This window comes from Arabidopsis thaliana, chromosome 3, assembly GCF_000001735.4.
Source record: "Arabidopsis thaliana chromosome 3, partial sequence".
Taxonomy (NCBI): Eukaryota; Viridiplantae; Streptophyta; class Magnoliopsida; order Brassicales; family Brassicaceae; genus Arabidopsis; species Arabidopsis thaliana.
Window position 1 is genome coordinate 4,408,527 of NC_003074.8, and position 20,026 is coordinate 4,428,552.

Genomic DNA, 20,026 nt, shown 5'->3' on the forward strand with positions numbered 1-20,026 from the left:
GCAATTCGGTAGCTAATTCACCCTACAATTTAATTAGAACAAATGTATCAATGTAGTGCAAAAAAAAAAAAAAAAACAGATTTTAGGTATTTTCGTTCCTATAATCTCATTAACACCAGTTGAAATTCCATTATTTTCAAAAGTAATTGCATTTTTAAAAATTTAAATAGAAAAAGTTCATTAAAATACATGATATTAACCGTTTAAATTAAAAGTTTTTTGAGTTTTTTTTTTTAATATGTGTGAAAACACTTCAAAAAGGACATTAGATTTGAAACAGAAATATATCTTTATAAAGAAATGGTTTCTGTTTCTTGTTTTTTATCTTCTGTATTATTGTGCTGTAATTCGGATGCCTTTTCCTTTACTAAAAAGTTAAGTAAATTACTAAGCGAAATATTTTATAGAGACGTCTCTGGAAAAAACATTCCCAAAATTGGCTTATAAATACTTTCAAAACCACAAGGCCACAACTCATCATTCGCACCAAAGAGAAGAACAAAACATCATCATATATTCTATTGACTAGATTAATTTCTTCTAAGTGCAAAAGAGGAGAAATGGAGTCAATGAAGATGAAGCTCATAGTGGTGTTGATGGTGGCTATTGTGGCTTTCTCCGCCGTAGGAAACGTGGCTGCGCAGACAGAGGCTCCGGCTCCAAGTCCTACTTCCGATGCTGCTATGTTTGTCCCGGCATTGTTTGCATCTGTTGCTGCTTTGGCATCAGGGTTTCTCTTCTAAACCAATCTCCACATTTCATTGAGTTAGGTTCTAAATTGTTTTGCCTTTTACTTTCGTTTATGTCTTATGGCATGAGCTTTTTGTTATTTGTTTCTAATATTTGGACTACTATGTGTTGTGTGTATATGATTCATAATTAATACTATATTTATGGATTGATTTCTTTCTATCAATGTTTTTCCGAGTCTTGGTTAATCTACAGTAACCATAAGAAAAACATCACATGCAAGATATCTAATCTAAGTCCACACAAACGATGTAAACCTCACATCTTCGAGGGGTATGATCAATGATGCGATGAGCTGTGAAATTTTGGAAGGTTGTGATATCTTTGAAAGATGTGTGGTAATTATCATGATGATGATGCTATGGCTTCGAGATTTTCTCAATAAAATTCTAGTGAAACTACTTTTCACTAAAAATAAAACAAATAAAAGTAAAACTGTGGGCACAACAATAAAGCTCCAAAATGAGACAAGAAGGATATGAGGAATATATTGCACTTGCATCAAACATGCTTCAAAACTCAAAAGGATCAAATATATTCATAAAGCATTCCATTTTACATTGTAAAGGCTAGAGAATTTAGTCATAGAAAAAATTCATAGCCAATAATGTTTTTGGTATAGTTAGAGTTGAAACATAGCTTGAATATCGGTGCCAAGGGCCTATGAGATTAACTTTACACTAGCTAAGTTTCAGACCAACCGAACACAAAACCACCCACTAATCAAGTAAGAGAATAAACAAAAGGTTTTAATATTTGGAGCATGGGATGCTATCAGACAACAACATGTTAAGCCATGTGAGATGCATAGAGGAAAAGTGGTCAGCAGCAAGAATGGGCCCATAACCTTAGCTTCGTTTTCCTCCCTCTCTATTTGAGGAAGCGATCGAAAAGCTTTTGTAAGTGGCCGCCAGTTTTATTTTTTAGTTTGATTGATTCCTTTTTATTTCTAGAAAGTTCACTAACAAAAATTTAAATTAATAAAAACTTGTTGGCATGCGAATCAAAAGAACAATGGATGATGACACACAATCTTGATGGAAACCAATCCCTTTAAGACAACGCTAAAGATTGAATACAACTTTTCTTTTGATTGGCTGTTGTATATATAACTTTGCACATAAGATATTGAGAACAGCTCTCTACCTTCTAGGCCTCAATTCTTTTTTTTTCTTACTGAAATGCGAATCCTGGTCTCTGTCCAATGAAAATGGTAATGCAGAAGCAAAAGAACAATAAGGCACAAAACAATATGAGAAAATGGGTTGATTCTGAATAATATCCGTTAGTTTGACTCTGAATTTTGCATATTTTCTTAAGTTTAGGTATGAAGTTCAAATAAAGATGCGGTTTGGGTATGAAAATACCTTACAAATTTTCATTGTCCTCTTGGTAATGCAGAAGCAAGAATACACTGAAAAATGACGTCGTTTTGAACACGTCATTATCCACGTGTTTGCTGACTCAGAATTTTTACGGTGTTGACTAACATCCGTTAATTTGACTCTAAATTTTGCATATTTTCTTAAGTTTAGGTATGAAATTCAAATAAAAATGCGGTTTGGGTATACAAATACCTTACAAATTAGTTTGGGTATAAAAATACATTACGAAAAAAATACAGAAAATACTATTTTCCCAAAAAAAAATAGTCCGTAACAGCGTGGTGGGTAATCTCTCAGGTATTATAGGAGACATCAAACAATAATGGGCCAACACAAAAGGCCCAAGGCCCATACTAAAGAGTCAACGACATGAAAACCTAGAACGAGACTTATAAATAAGGTGTGTTCCTCTCGAACCCTAATTAGTCGTCACCTTTCTTCTTCCTTCGATTCAGTTGATTTTCTCAAAAGTGTTTTTTTCTTTCATTTTTTCGGAACGATGATGGTGCAGTGATGATGGGTATAAATCTCGTTAATCTGAATTTTTGTTAATGAAGATACTTACTTCCCAACCATTCATTAATATCTGAGCACCTTCGTCTTTATTCAGTTTTATGTTTTTTTGATGATCGCACATAGTTCTTCTTCGAAGCCTTTAGATTCGCTCTAAAAGTGGTTTTGAGGATTTTATTTGTGCGTAAAGTAAATGATCCTATCTGCTTGAGTAATCTCTGTTATGTGTTAACCATAGAGTTATGCTCCAATGTTATAGGATCACATTTATTTTATGATTCAAAAACTTTGCTAGGATTCATATAATCAATGGCTAGTGTTTCTTTGAAAACGAGATTGAACTGAATTGGACTATAACAATACGAATGAGCTTGCAATGGGACTTAATTAAGGCACCAATGAATTTGGAGATGCGAAATTTTGGATTGATGAACAAAAACTGTCACTGACAATCACAGATTCCGACTCATGAATTAAGGAACCGATGATTATAAATTTATAACAGTCTCAATTAAGAATCGATCACATAAATACAACTCCCCTAAAGAAGGCTAGCAAGAGCAGTATATATATTACAAAAACCACAAGTGTTGGCATCTCTCGAGGGACTAAAAACACAAGAGAAGCCACAACTAAACAATTACAAATCTTTTAAGTTTCACATTTTGTAAATGGAAGGGAAGAAGAACAGGCACTTTCTTCTTGGAAAAATGGGAGTAAATGTACAGTCCCCCAAGGGATATTATCGTTTTGGTGGACTCACAATATTGTGTTGATGTGAAGTGCTTTGAGGAGAGATGTTGCCATTTGTTTCACCAGAACTTGGCCTCCTGAACGTTGTCCATCTCGTCGTTCTTCTATTAGATTCTGCAGTTTTTGAGGAAGGTCGTTCTCTACGATCAGCTGTTTCGGCCGTGGATGATGTTCATAAACAGCCTGTTGTTTCAATGATCCCCAAAACCAAACAGTCAAACACTAGCAAAAAACTTATTAGATAATATTTGGCTATAGAATGATTCATTACCTTGATGAGTTTTAGGAGGTTAAGTCGAGCAATCGCATCTTGATGGTCTAGCCTTGAAATAAGCAGTGGAGTCAATCCATTTACAGCTAATGTCTTATTGATCCGATATGATTTCCTAGATTCAAGAATGAGACAGGATTAGACTAAAGAAGCGGCAACTTCACTTCTACTTCTAAGTTTAGCTGTAATTGTCTCGTATTACAACGCTTTGGAAAGATAGATATTAGAAAGGGGAGAGATACATACGTGATAATCTTTAAGAATGGCTCCAATATGTGCACGAAGTGTCTCTCTGGGCAGCTCTGGAAGAAGTCAACTAATTTCTGAATTGCATCTTGCTTGAGCAATGCCTGCTCTACCTTGCGGTTGTCATTGTCTTGCGCCAAGCAAACAGCGATTGAATCTAAGGCTATCACGGACCAGTATTCATCATCGAGTAAACTCAGGTAAACATCAAGACCACCGTGGGCCCTTAACTGTTCTCTTGAATTTCGAGATGCATGAGCCATATCGCAGAGTAGTGGCAATGCATACTGTTTCAGAGGAGAATCTGACATAATGAAAAGCATCAGATGCGGAATGATTCCGTTTTCAGCCGCTTGTTCCTGCCTCCTCTTGTTTATCTTGCACAGGTTGAATAGTGCACTAAGCACCTACATAAATAAACGTTTAAGAAATTTTAAACTTCAATATTTCAGATACCATACTGGACAAGAGGTTGTAACCAACAAGCCAATGATATCTATATGAAAGTCAAGAAGGTAACCTCATGATGGATCTGATAAACAAGATGCCCATCCTTAAGCTCAAGGTTGGGGATCAAATGCTTAATTGCATCTGCACGCTGCAGATTCTCCAAGCAATTTGGATCAGTTGATAAATGATTTGTGCACTCCAGTATCTGGAAATGAAAGGCATTGTAAGCATGCGTCCTGAAGATCCTCTAGAAGAAACATCCAAGCTCGGCCAGAGAGAAATAAAGAAACTTCTGAGTATATGCAAGTACCTTTAACAGAATAGGAGGTTCTACACGGTTGAACATCTGAAAAAGACGACTGAGTAAGCTTTGGCTGCACATATATGACTTTACTGTCGTATCAGCTCGAGCAAATTCAAGAAGCAGGTCAGCAACTTTCTCCAAGTATTCCCTTGCAACATCTGCACTCAGCGTAGAGACCATATGGGCAAGTAAACCAGATGATGTGGCACTTCCAGGTCTAGCGTTTAGAACACCCGAACCTGACAGTACTCCAGATGCTGTCTGAGATGCAATCCCAGATGTTGAAGCAACTCCTTCAATAGCCAGAACCTTCTTTGTCATTGTTTTACTGGGATATCTAGTCGTAGTATCAAGACTTCCATTTTCCTTTCCACGTCCAGAGACCTCTGATGAAACAATGTAATGATAAGGTGTAAACAAAAAAATCATATATGAACACTCTTGCTAAACATACAACTTTAAAACCTACCTGCAAATTCAGCCATCAGAAAATCTAGGTCTCCGTTGTTTTTCTTTTCATTTGATCCATGCAAAAGAGGAAGTCTACTTTCATGTCTCTCTATGCCAGTGATATGCTTAACATAATCCAGTTGACCAGAATAATGTCTTGAAGGGGGTTCTTTATCCAACAAGCTAAGCAAAGGTCGAACTTGTTCTGTCTGAGTAACAGGAAAACCATTAGAGGCGCCCTCTGCCAGCTTCTGAAGCTTATCTGTCGATGTCCTATTGGCGGAAAGAGATATTCGATGCTGTTGTCTAACATCTTCTGTGCCAGAGGTTGAGGCATCTGGTGCAACACTGCTTACTCTAGGCTTATCACCATCTGGGTGCAAAGCATCTGGTTGATGGACATCTGATCTTTGAGAATTTGAGGTTGAAGCATGAGAAGGCTCTTCACCACCCCCATGCCTAGTTTTCAATACATCAGGCTGATCAATCATACTGAGTGAAGAAGTCTCATTTTGACCAAAAATAGGATTGTTAGGGTCAAGTTGACCAGAGCGCACTCGTGGAGCTTGACCATCCAGGCCCCCTGATATAGAAGCCAGCCGGGTTGCCTCATTCAAGCTATAAAGAGTGTTGATTAGCCTCAGAAGAATTCCATTCTTTGCAGCTATACGGCAGAAATCATTTCTTGGGGTGGATCTTTTGAGTTTAAATACCTGCCACATCCCATCAATAGCCAAGTGAACCATCTCCCTGAACAGAAAAGCCCAGATTAGTAAGATCTAGTACCACATAGAGCTAAAGGAACCAGAATTGATTAAAGAGAGAAGAGCTAATTAAGATAATTGTCAGCTAACGTTAAAAGTATCTGCGGTTTTCAATTGAACAAATACACCACATACATTAACTTCTGCACTTAATATGTTCAATAGTCCAGACACCATATGAAGATGATAAACAGTACCCACCTGTATTTGGCATAATCTGCTTCAAGAAATCCCACCAAAACGGGTATTCCACGGCAAGCTATGAACATTTGCAACGTCAAGGGGCTGCCAAGAAGCTACCATATCAACTTTATGACTTACAGAAAGAAAAAAGAAGCAGCAAAATTATAAATATTTGATGACTAACCTTGACTGACAAAGCTGCTGCAAGAAGTAAGCTGCTTCTTTACGAATTTCGCGAGAACGATCCCTCTCAGGACCAGCAAAACTCATTACAACAGGAATCTGCCAATTCACTTGGAATAATCAATTTTCATGGGTTATTTTGCCACATCAATGAAAACACAAACTTGACTATTTGAAAACACCATGAAAAAATGAGTGTTGAGATAACGAAACCATGATAAACTATCTACGTTTTTCCCCAAAAATGGTGTTAGCTTTCCAAATTGAAGTTTGAAATAGAAATTGGAGACACGCCTTTGATAAAACAAATTGGCCATATTCTCCGGACTATACCAATGATCCCCTGAGTCAGCAAGCATATGGAAGGTGAAACTTACAAGGCCAACAAGACAAGCATTTTCCTGGAAGTCAGTGTTATCTTTAATAATTTCGTTTATCAGCTGCAGCACAGCACATATTACCTGAAAACACCATAAAATATTCACAAACACAAGCCAGTCAGTATTCACAGCAAACTAATAACTACTTATCATGAAGGACAACAACAAAAATCCTGCTAGATTACAAAAGAAGCATACTCGAGATTTAGGAATATCGAGTAGATCCATTAGAGGCAGGAAACCATGCTGTGTCACAAATACTACTTTCTGCTCAGGTCTCTGACGAAACATGGCAACAAGTTTCTGACAAGAAGATACTATTGCATCTTCTGACTCATCTGGCCTCAAGGAGCTGACCAGTCTGCTGAACTCGACTGCCTACAAAAACTTAACCAATAAATACTAAGATTTGGAATCACTAAAAACAGTGTTGAGAAGTAACAATTCTCTTTTCAAAACTTGATTAACATTATCATTCTCAGAGGATGAAGTGAATCGGTCAAGTAGCATTAGCAACATATAAAACGCCGAAAGATTGCCAAAACAATAGGATATAGATTTGCAGAATACCTGCAGAGGAAAAAGATTCTCCGCGGGCACTTTTTCATCAAATACCTGAGAAACAAGATATGGAAATATTATAGCAGTATACTACTTGAAATATCAAACGTCCAAACTTGAGACAGAACATACCAAGCCATCAATGTCAATAACATCATCTTTCAAAACACCCATCATCAAGCGAAAAAGATCACCACCATCATTTGAGTGCCCTGTTTCCCCCTCCATTTGCTTCTGAGCAATTGTAGCCCTCAATTTTGTAGCCAGATCATTCTTTCCACCATCTGCAACAGGAGAATCACCTTGGTTGACATTTGACGTAGGCATGGATGTTGAGGCTTCATTTGGTTTTCCCTCAGACACTTTATCCAATGGGTGAAATAAATCATGCAAAGAAGCATCCCCAGGAGGATCACTAAACCTAGCCAGTTCATTCCCACTAACACTAGATGGAGTCTTCACAGCCTTTTAAGAGAGAAATACCAATCAAAACAAATCTAGTCAGTTTACAGGTTTCCAACTCAGTAAATAGAGCACTAGGTCTGAACACGTCATTCAACAAAGAAAGGGAAAGTATTGCAGTAAGAACATAATCTTGTAAAAAAGCAAGACCAAGGCCCAACAACAAACAAAACCAGTCTCACTATACAAGCCTCTATGCATGTAGGTGTGAAATTTGCAAAACAAATAAAGAAGTATATAATACAGTACAAGTCGGTGACCTGTTTTGTTTTTATCGGTAAGGAACTTATTAATCAACTTAACACAAAAGCACGACTCGTGATTTACCATATTATCTAAGAAAATGCTAGGACAGTAATGACGTAACAGCACAACTAACCTTTCGAATCCCACGTTCTTCACCTTTGCGGCCAAAACTATGTGATGTCTGGTCCACTGGGATGGATAATTCTTTGCCAACGTGCTTTATTGCTGAAGTATTTTTTCTAGCTTCAGAAGTTTCCGTTACAAGATTTTCAGGTGTTTCACCACGTTCAGATTTCCCATGAAAGTCTGATACATCTTGAGGTGTCCCCTTAGCATCCGAAGATTTCTCATGGATCGACAGTGTAGGAACTTGATCTGACATAATATCATCTTCTGAATTATCTGTTCCTTCTTCACCAAGATCACTGGGTGTCGACTGATCTTTCTCAGACCTAAAACTCGACACCCCTACCAGAGGTAATTTGCTTTTCGAGTCCTGGACAAGAAAAGTACTATCATTAGCTTTAGAAAGTTCATCTCTAGCTTTAATGCGTTCTCCTGTTCATTTATCAACTCTTTATCTGCATATTCAAAACATTGAATGATGGTAAATTAGAGCCGAGGATTGAGTCAGGAATCTTACAGTTTTTGATATTCCCACATTTTCTCCTGAAAGGCTTTCTGCTGCATCTTGACTACCTTCATCATCCTTCTCTGAACTTGCAGTGGCTTCCTTCATATATCTGCAAAGGATGAAGTACCCAAGGACATTACAGGTTCAGTGGATGCAAGGAACACTATTGCGTGTTCTTTAAGATGGGATATATAATACATTTTGTAATATTCTTCCAAAAAATAAAGTTAAATACATAGGTTCTCACTTGATGGTGCCACTATGCCGAAGTGATGACTGCAAAGCTCGTCTAGAGTTTCGTATCCAAGGGTGAGAGAGCAGTGTCTTTGCATCAGGCCTCTGCCTGGAATCCTGTAAAACACAAGATACAAATCAGATGTACATACTGGATATTAAATAAATCATTGTCTAGGTTCTGGTACAGAGGTAGGTGAATAAACCCTATAGCAGAAAATTATACCTTCTTGAAGCACTGTCGTAGAAAGTCCGTAATATCTGGAGAAAGACTATCAGGAATAGGAGGGTTGTCATCCTGAAACGAAACCATAAGAAATAGTTTGTCACTTCTGGCTAACAGCTTTTGCATTTTTCAGGAGAGAAGTGTTTACGACATGGAGAAGGGGACGGAAGAGACACCTAAATTTGATTGACTTAAATGCAAACTCATAAAATGTTGTCAAATACCTGAACAATACGAAAGAGGGCTGGCATGGGTTGCAGATCATAGTAAGGAGGTACACATGTCAGAAGTTCGATAACAGTGCATCCAACGCTCCAAATGTCAGAAGCAGCACAAACTCCTGACATTTCAATAACCTGAAACAGAAGTTGGGCTTCTGTCAATACGTACATAATCAGGTAAAAGTTCTCTAAAGGAGCAAACAAAAGCATCTTTCAAACAACAACAAATATTGTTTCAAAACTGCGTACGAAAGCTATACAGAATATGGAGATGGAAAATATATAATCAAAGGTGTACCTCAGGAGCCATCCAGTAAGGAGTTCCAACCACCGAGTGAGTATTAACATCAGCCTCGTTAAGTTTAGTGGCAACTCCAAAGTCAGCAAGCTTCACAAGACCCTGAAGTGTGATGTAGTCAAGTATCTTTCTAAGGAAAAAGCCTAGAAGAATCTTATCCAGCAGATCTCAAAACAAAAACACACTGAAGACATGTCTGAGAATAGATAATATAGAAAACACACCTCCTTTGTCGTCAAAATATTTGCACCCTTAATATCACGGTGTATAACACCCTGCTCATGCAGATATACCAAACCTTCCAAGACCTGTATTCACTAGTTAGTACACAATGCATAACGAAACTTAACTCAACTTGAAAGATGTATACAGACCTGAGCAATGTAAACAGCCACCAAAGATTCTGGGAAAGGTCCAAATTTATTTGGTTTAATAATGTTTGCAAGAGAGCCATTCTCAACGTACCTGCAAACACATAATTGAACTTGAGTTTCCCGTCCATAGTCCAGAGTGGACCAAAATAAACAAAAAAAGCTACTTACTCCAAAATAATGTGAAGGTGAGTCTTTGTCTTCGACGACCCAAGATACTTCACAATGTTTTTATGGTTCAAGTTCTGCAATGAAATATTATCTCAGAATACATAGAGAAGAACTGCATCTTAACCAGCATCATAACCATTCATGAGAAGAAGCCAAAATTCAGAAGGTGATTGATTTGACATAAACTTAGTATCAGGATCCCAACTCTGTAAACAGTACAAAATTCAGAAAACTACCTTCAAAAGATCAATTTCTTGCTGGAGAAATTCATCCCAACAGCACAAGAATCATCCACATGTAAAAACCAGGATTAGTCAGCATAGCAGTGGTAAGGAACAAATAAGGAAGATAGATATAAGGAAAATAACAAACCATAATGGTGTTAAGATCCTCTTGAACAATATTTTCCAAAGAGACTTGTTTAATGGCCACAAAGTCACCATTCTCCAAGTCTAATCCTTTATAAACTCGACCATAAGCTCCTTTACCAATTTCATCTCCCAGCATCTACCCTCAACATATCAAGGATCAACCATTGAAATTAATCAAAATTGAAGAGAAAACAGCAAAAAGCACCAGACTTAAGCTTAAAATCAATAAAATTACTAAAGCTAAAATCTTAAGGAGACCCATTAGAAAACCCAAATCCCAGAAATTACGGAGAAGAAGAAAGCTCACATATTTGTTGTCGAGAGTCTTTGATTTGTGAAACTGAGATGACGTCATTTGCCGCGCCATCTCTTCTCGTTTCTTCTTCCTCCGTCAGCAGAACAAAAAAAATGCAGCGAACAGAACACAATTGCTCCTCAAGGAAACAGAATCCAATAAGAATTAGGGTTTTAATTTTTTGAGAAAATTGAAAGAAAAGATTTCGAGATTGGTGGAGTTGAAAGATCAGAGATGCCAGCTCTATTACAGTAGTGAAAATACATGACCAAATTTTAATAAAATCAAAATTAAGAAAAAGGAAAGAACAAAACAAAAGTTTTGGGTTAGAAATTGACTAACTGTAATAAAGGAGAGGTAATTATGTTAATTTCTCATGCGCCTGTATTCTTCTTTATTATGTGGCCCATACTTTTTATTTATTTACGATTTCACCCCTTTATTTCCCGATTTGTAAAAATACTAGCATTTTGTCCAATTACTGATTAATCATCTATTTAAAAGGTGGTCCAAATATTTAATGCTTTTTCACTGGTGTCAATTTTAATTAAGGTGGTTAGTATTCATTAATGTATTATCAACCATTTTGTTATAACTTTCTCAATTGTAGGAGCTGGTATAATCGGATGTTTATAGCCAATCAAATTATAATTCATAGTAGTATCAAATCTTTAATATAAATAACTAGAAGCAACTAACCTATGCATTGTAATAACATTAGCCATTTGGATTTCAATATGATTGTTACTGCAAAATCTTTAAAATGAAAGGAAAAAAAAACCACGCAGGTGAAATAAAAACCAAATGAAGATTATTACCAAACGCCGAAGCTAGCGCGTGAGAGAAAAGGTCGGTAGGTTCATTGGTAACATCAGCAGACTAATGGAGAGAGAGAAACTTTGAGAAAAGAAAAAAACAACCAATCGAAGAACTCATAGAGATCACGAAACCCTAGTGGAAAGAGAGAAAGCTTTGTTGAAGACGGCGGAGATGATGTCATGTGGTGGGAAGAAGCCAGTGTCTAAGAAAACAACGCCGTGTTGCACGAAGATGGGGATGAAGAGAGGACCATGGACGGTGGAGGAAGACGAGATTCTTGTGAGCTTCATTAAGAAAGAAGGTGAAGGACGGTGGCGATCGCTTCCTAAGAGAGCTGGTTTACTCAGATGTGGAAAGAGCTGTCGTCTACGGTGGATGAACTATCTCCGACCCTCGGTTAAACGTGGAGGAATTACGTCGGACGAGGAAGATCTCATCCTCCGTCTTCACCGCCTCCTCGGCAACAGGTATATATATAGATATTAAAAAAAAATCTCGTCAAGTATTCAACTATACAAGATCGTTTAGTTTATATGCATACGTATGTGTGTGTCTCTCTCTACCCATACACTAGAGTTATTTTTTTGTTTAAGCTAGCTAGGGTTTTATTTCTTCCACATAAACATGAAGGTTCTGATTTTAGCTTGATCCCATTTTTTCTTATAGCTATATAAAACAATTATACTTTGATTCTTGATTCGATATTTATATAGAACAAAAGGTTAATCCCTTCTCTAGTTTCTTTAGAGTATAATTTTAATTAAGTTGATTCTGGTTCTAGAGCAAATTAATAGTTCTAGAGATCATTCATTCTTTTTTCAAATTGTTTATGATTACTAGGATAAAAATGCAAGCTTGTTTTGTAACCATATTAGTAATTAACCGCTCTTGTTCTTCATGGAAATTCTAATGTGTGATGCAGGTGGTCATTGATCGCGGGAAGGATACCGGGAAGGACTGATAATGAAATTAAGAACTATTGGAACACTCATCTTCGTAAGAAACTTTTAAGGCAAGGAATTGATCCTCAAACCCACAAGCCTCTTGATGCAAACAACATCCATAAACCAGAAGAAGAAGTTTCCGGTGGACAAAAGTACCCTCTAGAGCCTATTTCTAGTTCTCATACTGATGATACCACTGTTAATGGCGGGGATGGAGATAGCAAGAACAGTATCAATGTCTTTGGTGGTGAACACGGCTACGAAGACTTTGGTTTCTGCTACGACGACAAGTTCTCATCGTTTCTTAATTCGCTCATCAACGATGTTGGTGATCCTTTTGGTAATATTATCCCAATATCTCAACCTTTGCAGATGGATGATTGTAAGGATGGGATTGTTGGAGCGTCGTCTTCTAGCTTAGGACATGACTAGATACAGGAAGATATATAGTTGATCGAATCTTGATGTCTTCTATATCTACCATGCTTCAAGAAGGGGTCACAGATGCGATCTAGAAGGTTGGCATATATGTGTACTAAGTTGTTTTGTGGTGATTTGTGTGATTATTATAAAACCATAAATTGTGAGTGTAACTGAGTACACAAACCTCTATTTATATATATGGATATATCTATTGCGAATAAATGAATCATCACTATCGTTAAATAAGACTCGTGGTAAGCTTTTGTCAAATACAGATAACTAATAAGCATGTTCACAATCTTAAATTATGGTACTAGATATGTTTCTAAGTTTAATTTCTTCAAGAAGTTTATTTAATGTAAACAATACAGGCTAGCTAAGTGCTAACGTTAAACTTCATATCCTTGAAAACAAAAATACACTAAACTTTATAAGCTATTAAACATATTCCGGACAGTTTACATACTAAAGTACGATAATAACATATATGTTGTTTGAAAAAAAAAACATATATGTTGCCTATAGGTTTATTATGTGTTTGCGTCACCACACGAGTTGAGGTTATAAAACTCTATTTTCATGTAATACTAAATTAAAACTCAAAAATGTTTGTTTTAAGTATTTCAGACACAATTCATGAGTTGTATATATAAGTTGAAACTTATAGGTTCTTTTTATCGATGAGGATATACTATAAGTTCGAAAATCAAAGTTTGTTGCGTAGTTCACATTTACGTATCTTATAGTAAGACCAATGTTGGTCGAAGATATAGTTTTTTACCTATGCATGCAGATTTATTGTTTAACACAGTTTTATGTATATATATGCTTACTTCATCACAGTCTCTCGTCCGTGCGTTCTCCCTCTAGAATTCGTTACTTAAAACCAAAAAGAACACCATGCCGTTTTCACATTGACTCTTCACACGTTCCCACATTTACGCCATATAAACTACCCTTAGTTAAAGCCTAGGAAAATTGAATTATAGACCAACATTAGCGGTTAGAATAATTGACGTTTAATTTACATAAGTTTTTACTTTTTACTTAAAACGAACTTCGCATGCGACTATGCTGCTCCGACCTAACCTTCTCTTTGACCCTTCGGTTCACATCACAGCAGCAAAAATAATTAACTAACCGATAGTCTCTGGCTCAACCAAATTTAGACGAAAATGATTTATTGCCAAAAAATTCGTAAACCTAAGACTCTGATTAACAAAATTTTAGTGTTAGATACATAGTCATCATAAGATTGGATACTATATATAGTCGATATACTGGATATATCTTCCAACATCTCTAGAGGTTTTACTCAAAACTTCAAGAGAAATATATATGATGCCAACGAAGGGGAACATTAAATAAAAAAATAAGATAAACAAATTGAGTATATACATGTGATGCATAAAATGACATATTCATCTGCATATACACTAACACATCTAACACACGTATAATTAACGGATAAATATTACAACGTACCGATATGAAGATATTAGTCGCAGAGACTCAAAATATGTTACTCTTTTTTAACACTGCTGTTCTACATATTCTCTATATATACCATGCGTAGATAGATATGTACTGACCATTTGTGATAATTATGTTAAACAGAGTTAGGTTAAAAGAACGAAAAGAATTGACCGGTAGATTTGGTCTCTCAAGTCTCACTTGTGTCTTCAATAGAAAGTTTGATCTTTCTTTTTGGAGATAATCAATCAATAAAGATTATGGAACATGTTAGGTACCAACTAATACTCTTCAGTTTAATTATCTCATCTGTAATCGCTTTTCTCTAGAAGTTATGGCCTACTATTCTTGTTTCAAAACAAAATGCTCTTGTTTTCTTATAAAAGAAACAATTCCTCAGTTATATTCAGACCATATATGATCTTTGGTTTTCGAGTCCTTGACGAAAAGATTTGACACTAAATTGTATAACCTTCAATAAATTGGAGTTGTTGAGGATTGGTCCTACCTCACATTGTTGCCTATTATCTGAGCAAACAATTTTCTTGGCCATCTAACATTGTGGTTCCACTTTTATGAATGTACATTGATGACCATTAACTAACCAAAGAACTAGGTGTATTTATAATACATCAGTTGTCTTTTCCTCGTATTGAAGATCTCACTTGGCAAATCGCAATGTCCATTCTTTGGCTACCTCGTCATGCTTTTCTCTATCTGTCAAGTAGAGCCGTGCAATCACCGGTAAAGCTGGACTATCTGGTCGATGAAGAAGAAGCAAAAAGAATAAGAACAATAGAGATTTACTATGGAAGTTAAATACAGTAGTTAGATGCGGACATCTATTATGTTTGTTGGCCAAAACTCATCACAAACTTTTTTTTAAAAACGTTCTCTTAGGTAGATCTGACATGAGCTGGTCATTTCATCAGAGGACTTGAAATGGTCTGATCTGAAGCCTGAGAGTAGAATAGAAACTTACAGGGTTCAGGTTTTAAGAAGATAGATCTGATGGCTTGTAAGACTTTAGTGATTGTAAGGGCTGGACTCCAACTATCTCTTAGAATGTTCACACTTAAATCTCCCGCAGTATCAACATTGCAATGGTAAATCCGAGTCTTGAACACCAACTGCAAATCAACCTCACCAACTTAACCAAAAAGACAGATGTAATAAAAGTGCAAGCTCTAGATTAGTACCTATAGCTTGACTATCACTAGACCCAAAACTTCAAGAAATTTGCTACAAAATGTATCCTAAGACTATGTTGAAAGCAATAAAACTACATAATATGCTAGACACTGAGAGTCTGAGACACTAGATGATCTCTGTTTCAATGTGATGCAGTTGAAGACTCATTGATATTCACTAAATAGTTCTTCCTAAAGAGATCATCATTAGAAATCAAAACTTCTAAACCTTAAATCATTACCAGCTAAATCAGTAAAGCTCCCAAAATGTGTTAACCAAAGAATCCATGATCATACCTTAGGTGGCTTGAATGGATAATCAGATGGGAAAATTATATCCAGGAAAAAGATCCCTCCTTCATAGGGAGTTCCTGCAAAAGTTCCATAAACACCAAATTCAAAGACTTGAAAACCTAACAAATTTTCAATCGGATTATCTACAAATATTCAAAGAGAGTATCAGAATTAAACCCGAAGGACCAATGATGGTGGCGATCCAATGGTAGAGATTATCTCCTTTTGGACCAGCTGAGCAATCAGGAGGTGGATCAATGTTAAGCTCAGCCATCTCCCTCTGTATCCTCTTCCCTGACGCAGAAACTGAAGTCTTCGCTACCCAAGACGACGCCGTTCCTGAATATCCGGCGTACATCGCCGTCGGTAACGGTCTCAACCTCCCGCTTCCGCCAGGTGTCATCATCTCCCGTCGTCGTCGTCTTCCGATACTCTCTGCTTATCCAATCCACCACTTGATCGTTTCGCTCGCACTCCATCGGGAAAAGATTTCGAAACGCCGCGTTTTTGTCCGATCAATTAAACAAATAAAGTAATCGCTGACGTGGAGATTAATTTTGTAACATGTATTTTTTATTTTTATTTTCTCTCACTAATCACTATCAATAAATTTGTAATCATTTTGACAACCAAATTTATTTAAGTTGAATTATCGAATATTCTTGTCCTTTTGTGTAATGTGATCATGTTATAACCACGTGAATCCTTAATAATTTGATAAATGATTATTCAAAGTTCTTGAAAAAGGCACACATTTTGGAAAGAAAATTGAAATTATCCAAAATCAATTTAATTTTTGTTTAAACATAATCAAATTTACTCTGTCAATTTTTATGAATAACATGATTTACGTAAACTCTCCTACAATGCACTGATTCATTTGAATATGAAATTTAAATCACTCTAATTCGAATATTTTAGTTCAAAGATGAAGACAAAAAAAAGAATGGGAACTTGTGAGCCCTCTTTAGTCTCTAGTTACACTTACACTAAAAACAAAGTACACAGTAACTACCGGTAACCGTAAGAAATCCAATCCAAGCCACAGGTAGACTTCCCCGGTTACTACAAAACCGCTTTTTGGCAAACGTTCTACAAAAGGCGGTCATGCTGAAGCAACAGTTGTAGTAGAGTGAGAGCTAACGGTGCCAATATGGGAAGATGGTAGCTAAAGATGATACGTGCGTTTGCGTTTCCTCCCAATGGACTTGCGGGTCCTAACGCATCCGGAGGAAAGTTTCCATTAGTAGCGTTTGCGTTTAAGCTGAGATAAATGGAAAATGATTTCAAAGAGTTAGGAGCAGATTTCATTTTCAAAACTTAACAAGACATAAATTTAGTATCGTTACCTTCCCGTATATGCACATGTTCTATAGCCTGCAAACACACAAGCCATCGAATTTGAGATTTACTCTGAGGAAACAACTTGAAAACATAGAATTATTGCAACACATAGATCAGAGGAAATGAGAAAAACTTACTAGGATCTCTAGTCGTAGTGATAGCCGTACCATCAAAGTCACAAGTTCCACCTGCACTTTTCATCTTCTGGTAATAGTCATTGAAAGCAAAAGAAGCATGGCTCTTAACATCGTTAGGGAGGTAGCAAGGTTGGCCCGGTTGAATGGCAGCGCAGTTAGCTCGGCCTTGACCACACGCCCAATTCAAACCGTCAACCAACTTATCATCATCAGCATCTGCTTTAGCCACGCAGAACATCGATGAACCGTTTAGAGCTGCGGAGCTAGAGCCACCACTCAAACTCAGAGGGTAAACCGAGGTCCCATTTGGAAACAAAATCCCCCAGTTTCTTTCAGAGACTGGTCCTGACCGCTTGTCTTCATTGTACAGCTCGTAGATGTAAGTGTTTATCGGTATGTCTGGTTGACTAGGAGGACCTGAGTTGTTCAGCACTCTCTTGATCAAGTTAGTGTTGAATGTCTCCGCATTAGCGACTGTTGCAGCCGCTTCATCGCTTCCACCAGACGAAGGCCAGCCTGTTTCCGTGACTACAACAGGAATCTTGGAGAAATTCAAAGCTTCCATGGAGTAGTAAGCAGCATCAACCATAGCATCAAACATGCTGTTGTAATGTAAAAGCGTGTTGGGATCAACAATCTGCTTCACCGGAGAAAGCTGCTTGAACAAAGCGTAATCAAGCGGGAAAATCCCATTAGCGGTTGTGTAACCGTAGTAAGGATACGCGTTTAACATGAAAAAGGAACCAGTGTTCTTCAAAAACTGAAGAAGCTGGTAAACCGTGGTGTTCCACGACGGGCTAAAGGTAGATGTAGATGGAGGAAACGGTTTAGGCATTATATCCATAGACATAGGGCTGGAGACTTTGACCTTAAAGTTGAGATTGGAAGCCACAAGAGCCTTGTGAATGTTGTTAAGAGCAGAGGCGAGAATCGGCGCCACGTGAGGAATCGTGGTGAGAACCTCACTACCAACAGCAATGGCGGTTATATTAGTTGAAGGAATATAAGCAGCGACGTTTTTGTTAACCCAAGCAGCTGCAGCTGAAGGAAACCGTCCGATTTTGAGGATTTCTTCATTGGTTACACCGACCATAACTTCGATGCTAGTGTTGGCAAATGCTTTGAGCATATGGCTATTAGCATCATAGAGACGGACGTGTGTGATTTGTTGTGATTTGAGAAGTGTTACAATGTCTGAAGGCGGTGGCATGTTGGTGAGATCAGTGCCAATGTTTACACCGATAAATGCAGCTGTATAAAGAATCAGATTAACATTGAGAGTCTATGAACTTCACCAAGTAATAAAAAAGTAAACTTAGAGATAGATATAACATGTGAAATTTACCGTTTGAACAGGCAAGAATTGAAAGTAGGAGCAACAACGCTTCTGCAAACCATCTCGGAAGCAGCATTGGAAACAGAGTGCTTGAAAACCTTAAACCTACAAAAACTCTGAAAAGGTTCAAAATTGAGCCATATGCTAATGATTTTAACAGAAATTTGAAACCTAATATAACAATGGATTGTAGATTTCTCACTCTGAAGTCAGAAAAAACTGTTGTTTTTTTTTAATCTTTTCAGGAGAGTTATAATTGGTCAAATATGGTAAGAACCCTAAAAATAAGTAAGCAACTTTTTTTTTTGGTGAATTCAAGAAAGCAATTTTAGATAACTATCTCATGGCTATTAAGAAAACAGAGGATTTCCGACAGAAGTAAACTAATGGGGTCTGGAAACTAAGCAACGTTCTGAGAACAGAAGGGGAGAAACAGTAAACAAACTCATCGAGCATTCGAAAAGACACAATTTTTAATCTTTAACTCTTTTGTCGTTTTCGTTCTTTCAGACATGTGCTCTAGAAACTGGATTTGCAGAGCAAGGAAGAATGTGGAAGATACAATGAAAAGCTAGCGAAGACAGCAATGTGAGACAATGAAACACCCAGATGCAAAATCAAGAAATTATATACAAAAGTACCTAATTGGAGCTTGCCTGGTTCTAGATTCACTCGGCGAGAATTCAGATCAGAGAGAAGAAATTGAGAGAATGAAAGAAAAAGAAGCCTCGAGGTTTTGCTGCTGAGAGACAGAGAACAGGTTCAGAGATGTTACTAGTGTAGTGAACCCACCGAAGAGGAACCCAAAAAGTAAACACTTTTTTTTCTTGTCTTTCGGCGAATATTATTTGTCGAAATTGAAAGGAAATGGAAAAGAAAAAACAAAAACAAATTAAGAGATTGATTTGCTCTCAGTAAACTTTGGTTTCATCTTTCCTTATATATAATGCGTGGGAAACCAGAGAGGTGTGTTTGTGGAATAGAAGGTGAGGGGAGGCTTCAAAGTTCAAAGAAGCTCTAAATAAATTATTAATTACCTCAATGTGTCACACTAATTATTAATTAGCTCAACTTGTCATCCAAACCCAAAAACAAAAAGGAAATGAAAACATCATTTAACTACATATAATTTGGCCAATAGTAAAAGACATGGCATATACTATAGCTCACAAAACATCAAATACAACTAAGTTTTGCATTATACTTTTTAAGAAAATCAAATAAAACAGTTCAAAAATATTAACAAATATTTTAAAGTCCGTTAACAACTAATAATACGGCAATATTCCACCTTCATAATAAAAGAATACTAAATTAACAAATAAACAAGAAAACAAGATTGTA

General features: G+C 36.8%; 5 protein-coding genes, 1 long non-coding RNA gene and 2 other non-coding genes across 13 annotated transcripts; 5 read left to right on the forward strand and 3 right to left on the reverse strand.

The window, feature by feature from the left end:
• Window positions 1-398: 398 nt before the first annotated feature.
• On the forward strand, window positions 399-1,208 carry AGP12 (arabinogalactan protein 12). The gene has a single exon (NM_112198.3). The coding sequence runs from the start codon at window positions 561-563 to the stop codon at window positions 741-743; it is 183 nt and encodes a 60-aa protein (NP_566458.1). The 5' UTR covers window positions 399-560; the 3' UTR covers window positions 744-1,208.
• Window positions 1,209-2,641: 1,433 nt separating this feature from the next.
• Window positions 2,642-2,727, forward strand: AT3G13525. Its single transcript, NR_141588.1, has one exon. It is a non-coding gene; the product is annotated as a snoRNA (small nucleolar RNA).
• Window positions 2,728-2,763: 36 nt separating this feature from the next.
• Window positions 2,764-2,917, forward strand: AT3G02725. The gene has a single exon (NR_140938.1). It is a non-coding gene; the product is annotated as an other RNA (small nucleolar RNA).
• Window positions 2,918-3,161: 244 nt separating this feature from the next.
• Window positions 3,162-14,474, reverse strand: MAPKKK7 (mitogen-activated protein kinase kinase kinase 7). Its single transcript, NM_112199.3, has 24 exons — window positions 10,735-14,474; window positions 10,429-10,563; window positions 10,293-10,313; window positions 10,057-10,130; window positions 9,889-9,979; window positions 9,739-9,822; window positions 9,515-9,616; window positions 9,220-9,351; window positions 8,996-9,067; window positions 8,783-8,886; window positions 8,545-8,644; window positions 8,035-8,397; window positions 7,326-7,658; window positions 7,203-7,247; window positions 6,831-7,010; window positions 6,630-6,713; window positions 6,254-6,351; window positions 6,088-6,171; window positions 5,142-5,872; window positions 4,679-5,058; window positions 4,439-4,573; window positions 3,919-4,325; window positions 3,673-3,787; window positions 3,162-3,584 (listed from the first exon to the last, which is right to left on the reverse strand). The coding sequence occupies exons 1-24, from the start codon at window positions 10,792-10,794 to the stop codon at window positions 3,408-3,410; spliced, it is 4,107 nt and encodes a 1,368-aa protein (NP_187962.1). The 5' UTR covers window positions 10,795-14,474; the 3' UTR covers window positions 3,162-3,407.
• Window positions 11,434-13,225, forward strand: MYB5 (myb domain protein 5). The gene is made up of 2 exons (NM_112200.3): window positions 11,434-12,008; window positions 12,464-13,225. The coding sequence occupies exons 1-2, from the start codon at window positions 11,713-11,715 to the stop codon at window positions 12,915-12,917; spliced, it is 750 nt and encodes a 249-aa protein (NP_187963.1). The 5' UTR covers window positions 11,434-11,712; the 3' UTR covers window positions 12,918-13,225.
• On the forward strand, window positions 13,696-14,168 carry AT3G02735. The gene has a single exon (NR_140939.1). It is a non-coding gene; the product is annotated as an other RNA (long non-coding RNA).
• A 236-nt stretch (window positions 14,475-14,710) lies between the features above and the next one.
• Window positions 14,711-16,368, reverse strand: FUS9 (Ubiquitin-conjugating enzyme family protein). Of its 2 annotated transcripts, NM_112201.5 has the most exons (4): window positions 16,043-16,368; window positions 15,869-15,942; window positions 15,364-15,511; window positions 14,711-15,140 (listed from the first exon to the last, which is right to left on the reverse strand). In NM_112201.5, the coding sequence occupies exons 1-4, from the start codon at window positions 16,269-16,271 to the stop codon at window positions 15,043-15,045; spliced, it is 549 nt and encodes a 182-aa protein (NP_566459.2). In that variant the 5' UTR covers window positions 16,272-16,368; the 3' UTR covers window positions 14,711-15,042. The 2 variants fall into 2 exon arrangements, with proteins under 2 accessions (NP_566459.2, NP_001030691.1); NM_001035614.2 differs by having other exon boundaries at window positions 15,117-15,511; window positions 16,043-16,357.
• Window positions 16,369-16,664: 296 nt separating this feature from the next.
• AT3G13560 (O-Glycosyl hydrolases family 17 protein) lies at window positions 16,665-19,673 on the reverse strand. Of its 5 annotated transcripts, none has more exons than NM_112202.5 (5): window positions 19,339-19,673; window positions 18,692-18,787; window positions 17,347-18,597; window positions 17,215-17,242; window positions 16,665-17,129 (listed from the first exon to the last, which is right to left on the reverse strand). In NM_112202.5, the coding sequence occupies exons 2-5, from the start codon at window positions 18,756-18,758 to the stop codon at window positions 16,958-16,960; spliced, it is 1,518 nt and encodes a 505-aa protein (NP_187965.1). In that variant the 5' UTR covers window positions 18,759-18,787; window positions 19,339-19,673; the 3' UTR covers window positions 16,665-16,957. The 5 variants fall into 5 exon arrangements, with proteins under 5 accessions (NP_187965.1, NP_974303.1, NP_974302.1 ...); NM_202574.3 differs by having other exon boundaries at window positions 19,324-19,673; NM_202573.3 differs by having other exon boundaries at window positions 18,692-18,798; window positions 19,324-19,673.
• Between the last annotated feature and the right edge of the window lie 353 nt (window positions 19,674-20,026).

What these genes read in the sequence shown, in the direction of transcription:
- AGP12 (NM_112198.3), top strand. Translation starts at nt 561, where the DNA reads ATGGAGTCAATGAAGATGAAGCTCATAGTGGTGTTGATGGTGGCTATT.
- MAPKKK7 (NM_112199.3), bottom strand. Translation starts at nt 10,794, where the DNA reads ATGGCGCGGCAAATGACGTCATCTCAGTTTCACAAATCAAAGACTCTC. An exon ending in AAGAAATTGATCTTTTGAAG is followed by an intron (nt 10,131 to 10,292) that starts GTAGTTTTCTGA and finishes ATTTCATTGCAG; the next exon opens with AACTTGAACCATAAAAACAT. An exon ending in TTATTGACATTGATGGCTTG is followed by an intron (nt 7,248 to 7,325) that starts GTATGTTCTGTC and finishes CTTGTTTCTCAG; the next exon opens with GTATTTGATGAAAAAGTGCC.
- MYB5 (NM_112200.3), top strand. Translation starts at nt 11,713, where the DNA reads ATGATGTCATGTGGTGGGAAGAAGCCAGTGTCTAAGAAAACAACGCCG. An exon ending in CACCGCCTCCTCGGCAACAG is followed by an intron (nt 12,009 to 12,463) that starts GTATATATATAG and finishes TGTGTGATGCAG; the next exon opens with GTGGTCATTGATCGCGGGAA.
- FUS9 (NM_112201.5), bottom strand. Translation starts at nt 16,271, where the DNA reads ATGATGACACCTGGCGGAAGCGGGAGGTTGAGACCGTTACCGACGGCG. An exon ending in ATCCATTCAAGCCACCTAAG is followed by an intron (nt 15,512 to 15,868) that starts GTATGATCATGG and finishes GTTGATTTGCAG; the next exon opens with TTGGTGTTCAAGACTCGGAT. An exon ending in CTTCTTAAAACCTGAACCCT is followed by an intron (nt 15,141 to 15,363) that starts GTAAGTTTCTAT and finishes TTCATCGACCAG; the next exon opens with ATAGTCCAGCTTTACCGGTG.
- AT3G13560 (NM_112202.5), bottom strand. Translation starts at nt 18,758, where the DNA reads ATGCTGCTTCCGAGATGGTTTGCAGAAGCGTTGTTGCTCCTACTTTCA. An exon ending in CACTACGACTAGAGATCCTA is followed by an intron (nt 17,243 to 17,346) that starts GTAAGTTTTTCT and finishes GTGTGTTTGCAG; the next exon opens with GCTATAGAACATGTGCATAT. An exon ending in ACATGTGCATATACGGGAAG is followed by an intron (nt 17,130 to 17,214) that starts GTAACGATACTA and finishes CATTTATCTCAG; the next exon opens with CTTAAACGCAAACGCTACTA.